Below are 13,628 nucleotides of genomic sequence, written 5' to 3' on the forward strand. Positions count from 1 at the left end.
CTTATTGCCATTTACTCCACAGTTATATGAGTCATGAGCATTTTCCTAAGGCATGGCTGGAACTGATTTCATGGATGGGAAAGGAGTTGTCTTGCCTTAGACACACTTCCCTTTGAAACTGAACAGCAATAGAAGAGCTGCAAATTGCTGATGCTTCCCTAGGAAAACTGGATATTTATTAGCTGTACTGCGGTAAGGAGGCTTTTACCTGTTTGTCACCACGCCAGCCATCGGAGATCCCTTGGCACAGAAACCACTAGCACCATCAGTGCTTTTAGGCTGGAGCTGATGCTTTCTAAACCTTGGCAATTAAATGCATTAGGAGGTGCATTAGGAGTGGAATCTAGATTGCATTTGTTTAATGTTTCAGGAGGGTTTCACAAAGCCTGTGGCCTTGAGGTGAAGCCTCATTCTAGTTTTTATTTTGAGTGAGACTTGTAGTCAGAAGGAAATACAGTAAGACCCCAAGGGCTATTTATCATGTTCCACTTGATTCCTGAATAGCATGGAAGGATGGATGGGTCTATAATCCAACTGCAAGATAGAGGTTAGGTCCTCCCATCTCCCATTGAGGGTAAAATCCATTAAGGGATGGCTAGAACAGGATGAGGTCAGTTTAACTGACCTGGACAGGCATGGGAAAGAAATGCCATTTCCTGGTAAAGGGGGACTATCAATACACAGCCACAAGAGCGTGCAAGGGGGAAGGAGGAATAATTACAGAAATCTAGCTCATACAGTGGTGTAAGAAAACCGCACTTTTTTGAGATATTTGTTATTGTTCCTTTTCATCCAGCATAGTCCATCAGGTTCTCAAATGGAACTGTGAGTGGTTCACACCTGGGACTGGGTGGCCTAGTGGCTAGGCCCTCTGGCCAGGGCCTGTGGAATGGGCCTTCAGCCCCACCCAAGAGCCTATGGGTTAAGTTTGAGGCACAACCCTGAGAATCTAGTTCCCTTTTTGGCAGGAAAGAGATTCCCTGGGCAGGGGGATCCCCACTCCCCGCAGTGCCTGGGGGAGGGTTCTCCAGCAGCCAACCAGGTAGCAGCTCTTGCCTGGGGCCTGCTACCTCAGAGCCAGCTCCTACTTCTTGGCTAGTCAACACCCAACTGGGCTGGCTTCCCTCCCTTTATACTCCTCCAGGCCTGACACTGGCTGCAGGTGAACCGGGGTGGGGCTGATTGGACCAACAGGCCCAGTTTAACCCCTGCCCTGCCTGGCCTTGCTCTCACTCTCTTACAGGAACCCGCAAGGAAAATGCAAAAGAGGAAGACCTCAAAGAACATGAAGAAGATCTACAGAGACTGAAGGACAACAACTGGGGTGCTCCTAGGGTCAGCTGGCAGTTTTGTCCCAAGACAGAGTGAAGTGGAGGAGACTTGCAGATGACCTATACTCCACCCAGAGGATAAGGTTTGAAGTGAAGTGTGTTATAATTCCCTTCAAGACCTTTTTATGCCCATGGCTGTCATTTGGTCACATGGCATCCTGAGCAGGCCAGGTCTTGGAGTCTTCAACCACAATTAGCCAGAGAGAAGTAAACATTGAGTGGTACCACCTAAATAAATATGGCCACAGAGCAGAAGGAAGGTCTAGTGGTTAAAGCATTTTCCTGAGACTTAGCAGATCTACACTCAATTCTCTGTTTTTCTATAGGCTTCCTGAGAGACCTCTGGCATGTTATTTTATCTCTCAATGCTTCAGTTCCTCATCTGTAAAATAGGGCTAATAGCAGTGATAATAATAAATATTGCACGATTAAACCAGACACATTGGCAGCAATTCACATAGGAAAGAATGGGAAAACGGAAAGGAGAGATGTGAGGAAAGAAATTCTAATGTGGATAAAGATACATACAAATCCTGAGTAAATATAGTGTATCAAAGGTACCTTTTTATGCCATCCAGGTGTAGCCCAAGGTCCAGTGTGCTTCAAGAACAATCCTGAGAACTACAAGTTGCGGACTATGAACTGGCATGTTGGGAGAACTTCCTGGTTTCTCCCAAGATGTACCGTCTGCCTCCTCCTTACTCTCCCTCCCTGACCCTGGGTTTCAGCACTGACTGAGCTGGGAGCACAGAGGCTGCAAGAAGAGAGGAAGCTGTTGAACTGCTATCCTGTTCTATGAATGAATCCTGTCCCTGGTGGTTTGTCTGAGTGGGTCTGGTCTGAGGCATACACACACTGACACGCAATGCAGCGCTCACAGAGCAACCTCAGGCCTCATCTCCCAAAGTTGTGTACAAAGTCACAAGGCTTCCCCTCTGTTGAAGGACCTCCTACTGGGCTAGTGAACAGGAGGGACTCCAAGTGTAAGCTGCAATAAACCACTCTGATCCCGGTGGACTATTACAATATTTTGCTCCGAGGAAAAAAAATGTTTCACCTTGTTTTTCATCTCTAAAATCTGCTGCTAGAGACTCTCTCTTCTGTGCAACTTTCCCAGAATCCGGTAATGGCGGTTCTCCTGCAGAAACAAATCTAGCGAGCCAATGTCTTGGTCAGCTTTCCCCGTTGTCTTTATCCGCCTCTCCCATTTTATCACGATTCTGGGCAATTTTTTTTCAGTGTCTTCCAGTACTGTGGTCAATAAATTAAACAGAAGAGCAATCCAGGCCAGACCAAAGATGATCCAGATGGCCACCAAGGACCGGTAATAGGAAGGATAATTCCTGTCAGGCTGTTTACCTGAAAACAAGGAGAAAATGTAGAAGAGACTCAACTAAGAAGATGAATGCAGTTTGCCTGAATACAATTGGTTGAGCTAATGTAACTGGTCAGAATATTTTATTGTCGAATACTTTGGGAAGGTCACTAAAATGTAGTGTGTTGCTTCATCTTTCCAAAGGGTATGCAAATGAGCTACATTTTCCACTGGAAAAATTCTTTGTTGGATGGGGGAATCAGAGCTAACACAGACACGTCCAAACATTTTAGACTAGTGGTTTCCCTTGCCTTTCAGGGGGAGAGATGTTGGTACAGGAGCTGCAAGAGCAGCTGTGAGGCTGGAATGACTCCCTCTCCTTGCTGGGGCCAGTTACTCGGGCTGTGAGTCAGGGACAGGCTTTGGACGGTGCGTTGTATTAGAACAAATGGCAATCACTGCCCCGGGGAGGTGTCTAGACTAAACATGCAAAATCCCCCTATGGAGTGAGCCAGGACAGGATCTGTGCATCGTTTATTTGCTCAGGGTATAGCTTAGGCTTGTGCACCACCTAACTGTGGTCCTCTGCACCGAGGGAATTTTACTCTGATAGTCTGACTACTTACAGATTTTAAATGAACACATATGGACCAAACTCCTCCACTAAGAAACTTGCATGTGGACCACCTCCCATCACAGTAAGGCATTCTTTTGCTGCTGTGATACAACAGCTGCATAATGACTTTTACCCAGTAAGATTGCTGCATGCAAATGAGCCCAAGCAACTTGTGTTCCAATTGGCTAGTTCACATCTGGCCCCATACAGTAGGGTGAATCCATTCCTTGTCTAGAAATAATGGCACGCACACTATAACCAGGACACCTGTGTTCTTGTTTCATAGGGAACAAGCTCTGCCACCTGAAGAAGGCACGAGCTGCTCGACTAACCAGTCTGTGATGGTGAGAATCCAGGGTCATGAATTTAGTACAAATGTTGTTCTTTTTAACTACGTTTTCCAAGTAGCACCTCAACAAAGGTGGAAAATGCCACTCAGCTGTTGTTCTTCGGGATATAATTTACTCCAATTATTTCAAGTACCCAGTTAACGTGGGCTGGGGAAGATGTCACAGCCAGTCCTGTTGTCGCCATTTCTTAACACGCTGTTCTGTGAGGGACAGGATCTCCTCAACCTCCACCTGACTAAACAACAGCAAGAGCTGAGGGTGCTCAGCCCCTGACAAGACCAGGCCGATAAATCCAGCTTGCAAGGCCAGGTGATGTTCCAATCAGAAATCTCTCTTCCTCTCTCTCTCTTCTGTTGGGTCGGGGGTGGGATGATCTCAGGGCTGGTGAAAGAAGCTGGATTGTCTGCCCTAGAGGCAGGCATTTATTTACTCACAAGAGAGGTGGAATGCAGGCATCGTCAGTACAACTTGCCTCATGTGGTTCTGCCATCACACCTCAGCCCTGGCCTGCAGGAGACCTCATACTGGGTGAGAAAGAAGGTCACTCAGGTTACATCTACACTTCCTGGGAATGTCAACGGCTGCTACACAATTTTAGATACGCCAGTTGTGTACCGAAAATTGATTTTTACAGCCATCGACATTGGTCCCTGTCCTCACTGCAGAATGTCGAAGGCAGCACCCCTCCTGCCGACATTCCTTAATCCTTGAGGCTCACAAGGAGTTAAGGGGCCAACATTTGTCCCCGGAATGCACCATTTCATGCATGCACAAAACAAAATCTTGGTAGATTAACCATGAGTGTCCAGTCTTCCCCGGTAAGTGTAGATGTAGCCTGTCTCCACACCCGGCACTTCTTGGCCTGTCCCCTGAATTTAGGCATATTGGCAGAGGTGAGCCTTTTGTGCTGTGAATGGGCTGTCCACTTAGCACTGGAGAGAGTCTCAAACTTATTGAGAAGAAGTTCTGGTTTCAAGTATCGGGGTAGCCGTGTTAGTCCGTATCCACAAAAACGAGAAGTCCTGTGGCACCTTATAGACTAACAGATATTTTGGACCTTAAGCTTTTCGTGGGCATGCATCTGATGAAGTGGGTCTTTGCCCATGAAAGCTTATATGCCAATAAATCTGTTAGTCTGTAAGGTGCCACAGGACTTCATGTTGTTTTTGAAGTTCTGGGTGCCACTGTGTTACCAGGATGTGAACCATGGAGGAATCTATTCTGTTCGATTTGACAAAATCCATGTTTGATCGTTTCTGCTAACAGTGGTTTGGACTCTGGAGTTCAGGCAGGGATGGGGAGAATTCTCTTGGGGGGTCTAGGGGAGAGAATATTTTGGTGATAAATACCAGAAGAATAGTAACAGAGAGGTAGCCATGTTAGTGTGTATTCTGTTTGTTTTATTTAAATACTGGAAGGTGTGTGTAGAATGATTTTGCCTAAGTCGGTCTGTGATTATATATTTAACTTCAGGAAAACTTTTGAACTCCCCCCCAGTGTGTGAAATACAGGAGGATGTAATGATGCATAGAGTTAATTTCTACAGGAAATTACATCAGTGGAAGACCAGGTTTCCACCCACAGGATAAATTTTCCATTGCTCACTTTTCCCCAAGGACTGAAGCAATGAAAGAACACTGCTTTTAAATTAGGGGGGTTTCAAACACACCCCACTTATTTCTTCACTGCAGAAGACACAGGAGTCAGGTATGCATGTAAGATTATGTAGTCAGGACACTTCCAAGTCTCTTCTCTTGCTCACCAAATTCCCAGCTTTCCTGCATCTGCATCCCCCAGACCACTGCATCTTTTTGTTCTATTCATAGAATGCCACATTTCATAGGGTCTAGGTATTTGGGTTCTCCGAGCCAATCCAGTCTGCCCTCAGGGTACTAAGTGCCCTTTCCTCCTGGAACTATAGAAGCTAGAGATGAGAAAGAGCAGCGAATGTAGCATTGCTTCCTAACATGCTCGTGTTTTGTCCTGTTTCATTTGAATCACTACAATAATAATTCTGCCATCTTTTAATTCCAAGAGAAGTACTGTTACCCTTACCTACTACGTAATCTCCAAAGCCAATGGTGCTCAAGGTGATAAATGCAAAATAAACTCCTTCACTGTAGGACCAGCCCTCTGTCACCTGGAAGACAAATGGCGGCAGACACAGGAACACTAGAATGCCCATCACCAGGAAGAAGAGAAGGGTCAGAAACTTGATCTTCTTCTGAAAAGTAAATCAACACAAATTACAACCCGTTTGGCGCGATGAGCAAACCCTACATCATGTGAGTATTCTGGGTGAATAGCTGGATAGGAGCTCCTCCCAGGCCTGCCACGGTTAAAGGTTGGCGACTGTCAGAGAAAAGGTCCATCTCTTCTGAGACACCATGGCCTCACTCATTGGTGACAAGGGGTTATGGCAATTATGTAGCCCTGTTGCATTGTGGGAGACGAAGTCCAGGCCCAGAAATGAATGAAACCATGAAACACTTGGACTGCATCCCCCTTCGGGCACCTTGCTGACACTTCAGACTCAAATCTTTTTCCATTTTCAGCCACAGTAGTTCAGGTTTAGTTGGATTCTGGCTGTTCCGTTGTTTGACAAAACAAATAAATTAGTAAACTGTCAGTGGAATATTTCCGACCAGCCCCAATAAGTGGCAGGAAGGCCGTGCCGCTGGGCTGTGCGGTGCTGGCTTTACATCGCACAGAGCGATGTACAAGAGGAACACCGCGAGGGGGAGGGAATCTGGGGATGCAGAGACCGTTCGCCTACCCCATCCCATCTCCTTGCATAAAGAACACGGGGCCCTGGCTGGGCAAGGGTTTGGTGTATGCTCAAATCTCTCTTTACAAGTAAGAAGTGGGTAAAAGGAAAGGAAATGGGAGAACCTGTGGTGCCCACCCTGGAGAGGATCAGGTAAGCCAGCTACAGCCTCAATCCTTTCTGAGGCGACCACGTGTCGCATTTTGGCTAGGACCATCCCTTTTTTAAGCCCTGTCCCGGCCAGCCTGACCTTTTGGGTGAGAGTGGGCATCTGTCCCATTTGCTCCTTCAGACTGAAGGGAGTTGGCATTGGGGCCGTGACTGCTTTTGATGGGAGAATTCAGATTACTCAGGAGCCCCAGAAGAGTAACTCCCACCACCTCACAAGCAGCGGGGAGAGCGTGAGGAGCTGCTACAGACTCCCTGTGTGTCTACTCTGCAGCTGGGATGGAGCCCCCTAGTGGTAGCAGAGCTTGTGCTAGCAAGCTAAAAGCACTCGGTGGGCACTGTAGCGCCAGCAGCGGGTCCAGCTAGCAACCTGAGCTCAGACACAGGGGCCTGAGTGGTAAGTCTGAGCCTCTGCTGGTGCCACAACCTCCACACCGCTCTCTTTGGGTGCGTCTACACTTGCATTCCTCTTTCGAAAGAGGTATGCAAATGAGGTAAGTTGAAAAAAGCAAACAAGATATAAATTTGCATATTTGACACCTCATTTACATATTCTAATTTCGAAAGAGCTTCTTTCGAAAGAAGAAAGCCAGTGTAGACGCTGCTCTTTCGAAAGTAAACCCCATCTTCGAAAGAATCCTTCTTCCCCTTAATGGAAGAAGGATTCTTTCGAAGATGGGGTTTACTTTCGAAAGAGCAGCATCTGCACTGGCTTTCTTCTTTCGAAAGAAGCTCTTTCAAATTAGAATATGCGAATGAGGTGTCAAATATGCAAATGTATACATTGTTTGTTTTTCGATTTACCTCATTTGCATACATCTGTCGAAAGAGGAATGCAAGTGTAGATGCACCCTTTAGCACGCTAACATGAGCTCTGCTAACACAAGGCTGTCCAGCCTGGGGGGAAGGTTCACACCTGTCTGCAATGTAGACATACCCTCTGGGGCCCAGTTGGCCTTGAGAGCCCTTGCCTCCAACTCCACAAGACCCATCGCCGTCTTTCAGCACATTGACTAGACTGGCCCCCTTCTGGTGGGTTGTTCATTCCTTGTATCTTATGCTGTGGAGTGTTGGAGAGCAGGCAGTCAGCTTGTGGTTTGACAGCAGGTAGGTCAGGCCACTGGGATACAGGAAAAGAGGGGTGGGGTATCTTGTCTCATGGAAGTTACAAGCCGCATGCCTTGCATCTCCCCCCTGTTTGAAGGCACAGAAGATATTTTGCATGTATGTCTGTTTCTCTCCACCTCCCTTCCTGAGGCTCATGTCTTTGTCTCATGTCTTTAGAGTACAGAATCTTCAGAGCAGGGATTCTCTCTCTATTGATTTGCACAGCACCTATCCCTGCATGGCTATAAAAAACAGCCAAAGAAAACCCAATAGCCAGCATACAAATGATCCTTGAGAGAATGGAACTCAGTACCTTTTTCATTCCCTTCACGTACAGCCATCTTCCAAGCCTTTTGCACAGCAGAGAAAGCATCTTACCGACCCGGTGCAAGAAAACGATGTTCAGAGGGATTCCAAATGAAGCAAACAAGACACAGAAGATCTGACCAGCAGCCGTTTTAGGACACAAGGTGCCATAACCTATTGAAAGACAGAAGTGGGATAGGGACCACACTGATGACACTTTCTCTTAGAGCCCAGGCTTCTAATCAGCTGGCACTCATAGGCCCATTCACATACTTCCCACTTCACGTTCATGCCAGGACAGCTTTAGCACCCCAAGAGCATTCCTAGGACTCCATAGTTAGACTCACACATTCTTTTCAGCCAAGGCAGAAAGACTGCTTAAATGACACATTCGGCATATTTTAGGGTTCAGAGATATTGTGTTGGGGCCCAGCACTCATTTGAACGATGCTATCATCTGAAAGCAACCTATGAAAACACACTATCTTCTGCTACAAGTATGGGAATAGATATGACATGAAAAAGAAAGAAAGAAAGAAAGAAACCAGAAGTCAGGGCATCTGGAAGTTGTCAAGGCTGGAGTTTGGGCTGTTTGCCACTCAATGATCAGATAAGCTCCCTTCCTGAATAACTCCCATCTCTTGTTACGTCATCCCTCAAGGATCAGCCTGTTGTACTGCAGTAAGTAACGCATGAAGAGCTTTGGAATAAGTGGAGCTGGCATTGCACATGGAAAAGGCATCCAAAGGCCGTGCCTTCTTTTAATTTTGTGATTTACAACCCACCATCTTCTGTCTTATTTTTAATGGCTCTGGGAATCCCAGTTCTTTAGCAGTGGGTTCATGGTATTGTGTTACCTCATAAAAATGCCCTTCATCCCAAGAGACAGTAAATTGCCGTGTATAGGTGTTACTTCACCCACCACTGAAATGCAGCCACCTCTTATATCCAGTTGAAAACACAGGGTCCAGTTACACAGGCAGAAAGTGGAGTTTGCCCAGGGCACCAGGTCAAATGCCCCTCTTCAGAAGACATTACTGGAGCCTTAATGGTTCTAAATGGCCAAGACTTTAACCTTAAGTTTCATCAGAGATGAAACCTTCCAAAATCACAGTCCCACCCCCACCTCATCATAGCACCATACAAATGTATTGGCTCAAGGAGGAATCAGAGGGAAGCACACCACCCTATTTAATGCACATCATGTTTTGTAGCACAGTGGGTTTTCCTTGGTGGGAGATGAGTTTGGTCACCCAACTGCTCTCCAAGGTTGGCCTTGCTCAACTTGTGAGATCTGATGAACTGTAGCCTAGAATGGAGTGGGCTGCTGGAAATAAACACACACTCATTTAAAAAGAAAAACAAACAAGCTACATCTGGGATTAAATGTATTTCTGGTGTTCCAATAACATCACCCAAATCAAGAATGCCTCAGTATTCTAACAGAGGAGAAAGTACAGATGCATGCATGCTTAAAACTCAGCTCACATGGATCCAATGAGCAAAGACGTTAGCTGCTTCCAAAAGTTGCACCATTTTAACTCTACTGGTGCAATCCCTCCATTGTAGACACATTAATAACAGTGTAATGGTACATCTACACAAGAAAGACTACAGCTATACAGGTCCATATGGAAAGGGGAGTAAGCTATGCAGTTAACAAGCATTGTTATACCAGTATTTGTCCATCCACACTGGAGTTTTTACTGGTATAACCACATCAATATAAAAAAAGAAACCCACATACCCAACAGGGTCACACTGGTATGAAATTGCTGTATAGACCAGGCCTTAACAATAAAGAATTTACTGACACCAGGGCTGAATTTGCCATCAGCTGTTTTTAAAGGGCAGCAATATCTGAAAATAAGCCAATGGCTGCATAACTCAAAGAATATACTGTATTGTGTCTCCTCCTCATAGCTATTCAGCTGCTGCAAGGCCTGTGTCGTAAAAGGATAGGCGAATGCTTAGTCCCTGTCCTTACTATGTCAATGGCTCTACAAAGTGGCACTATCCCAACCCAAGTTGTTCACTGATAGATAATACAATGATTCTATTCAGGGGGAACAGAAGCTAAGATGTTGCCCTAGTTCATTGGCCTTCAGGCCATAGGAGCTTACACAATCTTCTGCCTTTATTACCAGCAGGTGATTGCATTCTCTCATGGAGGAGACGGAGCTCTTTGTCTTCAGCTCACTGTGCTCTAGGCCTGTCTCACCCCCAGCTCATACACCTTTCTAGGTAAGCACTTACCAGGCCTCTCTGGGTGTCTGTCATATCCTGTGTCACAGATTGGTGGAGACCTCTACGCCAGACACCAGTTTGGACACTATGGCTATGTCTACACTAGCCCAAAACTTCGAAATGGCCATGCAAATGGCCACTTCAAAGTTTACTGATGAAGCGCTGAAATACGTATTCAGCACCTCATTAGAATGCTGGCAGATGTGGCACTTTGAAATTGACGTAGCTCGCCGCCATGTGGCTTGTCCAGATGGGGCTCCTTTTCGAAAGGACCCTGGCAAATTTGAAATCCCCTTATTCCTATCTGATGTTAGGAATAAGGGGATTTCGAAGTTGCCTAGGTCCTTTCGAAAAGGAGCCCCATCTGGACAAGCCATGTCAATTTCGAAGTGCCGCGGCGGCCGGCATTCTAATGAGGCGCTGAATATGTATTTCAGCACTTCATTAGTAAACTTCGAAATGGCCATTTGCATGGCCATTTCGAAGTTTTGGGCTAGTGTAGACACAGCCTATTTGTTTTTTGCCTCTAAGTCCAGCCTCCCCAGTTTCTGTTTGCTTTAAGAACAGCATGGTGCTTGAACTGACAGTAAATAAATTATGATATTCACACTGTTCCTTCCCCATCTTTTCTCCTGGGAGCAGTGAAAATCATGGTATGTTGATCTACTCTGTGCAGCATGGACTATAGTAATGGCCTTCTATGGCCCAGCTGCATTCATCTGTTTTCTGCCATTCTTTGCTGCCTTACAGCTGCCGTTGAAAGAATTTACAGTTTGTTTGACTTAGGAATGAAAACTAGGGAAAGTCAAGTCCATCTTCCACCCACGACTGGTGTGCGGCTCAGCCAAGAGTTTAACACGACTCTATGGCTAGAAAGGAGTGGACAGAGAGGGAAAAGGAGGCTGAGATATAAAAGGCTATTGTTCCATTATAAACTAAAATAACGCTGTGACAGATGAACTGTGCAGCTGTCAGGCCTCAAGGCCAAGTCCGTTGCTACTTCTCACTGCAAACCATGAAAGTGGTCATTCATAGCCAGGGCTTCCCAGGTCGTGTTCTTCTAGCCTGACTGCCTCTACAGCACCAGCCAGAGAAGTTCCCCTAAAAATATTCCTATTCTGTTACAAAATCACCCAGCTTTGATTTTAAAAGTGTCAGCAAAGAAGACCTCTCCCCTGCTTTAATAAGTTGCCCCAGTGATTAATTACTCTCATTGGTTTAAATGTCTTTATTTCCAGACTCAGTTTGTCTAAAGTAACAGTCATTTAGGGTGATGACAACTCAGTTTGGTAGAGGGGAAAACCCCCATACTTACCGATCGTGGATACCACTGTGCCCACAAAGAAGAAGGAGTTACTCAAATCCCAGTTGCTGAGTTCAGTCTTTGATTCATTTGCGACTGGATATACTCCTCTCTGCACAGCTTCAGTTAGGTTCTGCAAGCAAAACCAGCATTTGAGTCAGACTCCTCCTTGTTCTCAAGGTCCATGGAGATCACACAGAGGAACCAACCAACCCACCATGGCTTCTTTCTGGTGAGTATCCAGCTTGTACGCAGAAGTATGCAAAGGGACCCCATTCTCTGGTGCTACCAGCCCTCCTGCTTCCATGGAGGTCCCCAGCTCTCCAGCAACCAATCAGCATTTCAGACAAGGTCATGCAACCAATCACTATTTCAGACAGAGTCATGTGCTTTCACCTCCCCCAGGCAGAGCCCACGGGCCAGATGCAGTTAGTGGCTTGCCTGGATCTGACCTGTGAGGTTTGGCCCCCGCCCCAGCAGAAGGGAGCTGGCACTGGTGCTCCAGCCATGCAGGGGGCACTGAATCTTGGTGATCTCCCCCTCCTGTGTGGCTGAGGTGCCAGCACTGGCTTGCCCCATCTTGAGGGGAGCCCCAAGCCTCGATGGCCAGACCACGGCAAGCCGCGGGCCGTAGGCTCCCCATCCCTGGTCTAAGAGGGTTAGTTGGTCCTGCCTCCTTCCAGAGGGCTGGACTAGCTGGTCTCTTGAGAGCACTTTCAGCCCTATGTTTCGATGATGCGCTGAATATTCCCGCTCCCCACAAAACACACGTGATATTTTCAAAGATGTGTTTTCAGACACCTTCAGTCTTTCTCTGTTCTAGTGCTAAGCAATGGGTGTATTTTAAGATAAAGATTTAAACAAAACCTGCGTCCAGCCATGCCTGCCCTTAACACCCAGAGTAAGCAGGGCTGGGCAACTTGAACTAAGACCGATTGGATACAAACCTGGCCTAGATAAATTGCAGAGATGAGACTAGCCAGAGGCTAGACACAAGATGGGAGAAATCACACCAGTGGTTTCACACCTGTCCAGCAGGTGTCTCAGAGAGCCCGAAAAGGCAGAAGGCACCGCACAGAGATTTCTTTTCATTCTGTTGAGTAAGGCTTCCTGTCCCCCATCCCCAGAAAGAACACGAGAGTTAAAGGGTGAATTGGGAGCTGAATTAATGGTTTTCTTTATTATGATTGTCCTTTGTTACTATTAAAAAACCCCTTTGGCTTCCCATAAAGTAATGCCCCAGGACTATTTTTATCCCTAACATTCTCACATGATGTAACAGATAAGGTCTAAAATGGAGCGAGAGAGACAGAATCACCTGGGCCATTTCCACCTTGCTGAATAGACCTTGTCAGCTCTGGCCCTCCCTCTTACTGGGACCCCACTTTTTAAATACCCCTCTGAAACCACTCATGCATCTGATGAAGTGGGTCTTTGCCCACGAAAGCTTCTGCTCCAAAACATCTGATAGTCTATAAGGTGCCACAAGACTTCTTGTTGTTTTAGAATCACCATCAATGTTTCAAAGAAATCACCCCATGAGATACACAAGACTTGTAACCCAGCACTGGCACAGAAAACACAATGTAAGTGAAAACCCGGCTGGGTCGCATGTGGAGATGGCAGAGGCCACCGCCCCCTGGTGCCACAGCCTCCCTTACCTTCAAAAAATGCTCAACATCTGCCAATGTGAGGCGAGTGAAGTTGTGCAGAAAATCCTCCTTCATATGGATTACAGCCATTTTCTGTTCTGTCTCAGCATTTTTCTCCAGAGCCCAAAACACGAGTGCACCCAAGAGCAAGTAGGCGGAGTAGCTGACCATCAGCAGACTGGTCTGGATTTTGCTACTGCACATAGTACCCTGCAGCCAAATGGAGGAAGGGAGAATGGTCTCTAGTCACACATCACTCTCTAATGTCAACATCCGGTAGGTACATCAGAGCCCAGCATGAGGGCTCCACCCTGCAGTCTGGGTTTCCTCAGGGATCAGAGGCAGAGAGCAAGCAATTGCCAAGGGAAGATAAAATCTCCAGCTCTCTTGTAGTGCTGGACAGCGGTCTGTGAAACTTTGCTTTGCTGGGTTCACAGGAAGCAAGGCCAGAGTGTGGGAAGTGGAC

At 46.6% G+C, this 13,628-nt stretch overlaps 1 protein-coding gene across 2 annotated transcripts; it reads right to left on the minus strand.

The window, feature by feature from the left end:
• Window positions 1–1,708: 1,708 nt before the first annotated feature.
• On the minus strand, window positions 1,709–13,366 carry LOC142015235 (potassium channel, subfamily K, member 16-like). Of its 2 annotated transcripts, none has more exons than XM_074998663.1 (5): window positions 13,172–13,366; window positions 11,523–11,643; window positions 7,968–8,134; window positions 5,668–5,833; window positions 1,709–2,690 (listed from the first exon to the last, which is right to left on the minus strand). In XM_074998663.1, the coding sequence occupies exons 1-5, from the start codon at window positions 13,364–13,366 to the stop codon at window positions 2,416–2,418; spliced, it is 924 nt and encodes a 307-aa protein (XP_074854764.1). In that variant the 3' UTR covers window positions 1,709–2,415. The 2 variants fall into 2 exon arrangements, with proteins under 2 accessions (XP_074854764.1, XP_074854763.1); XM_074998662.1 differs by having other exon boundaries at window positions 5,668–5,836.
• Between the last annotated feature and the right edge of the window lie 262 nt (window positions 13,367–13,628).

The sequence above is a fragment of the Carettochelys insculpta genome, chromosome 6, assembly GCF_033958435.1.
Source record: "Carettochelys insculpta isolate YL-2023 chromosome 6, ASM3395843v1, whole genome shotgun sequence".
Classification (NCBI taxonomy): domain Eukaryota; kingdom Metazoa; phylum Chordata; order Testudines; family Carettochelyidae; genus Carettochelys; species Carettochelys insculpta.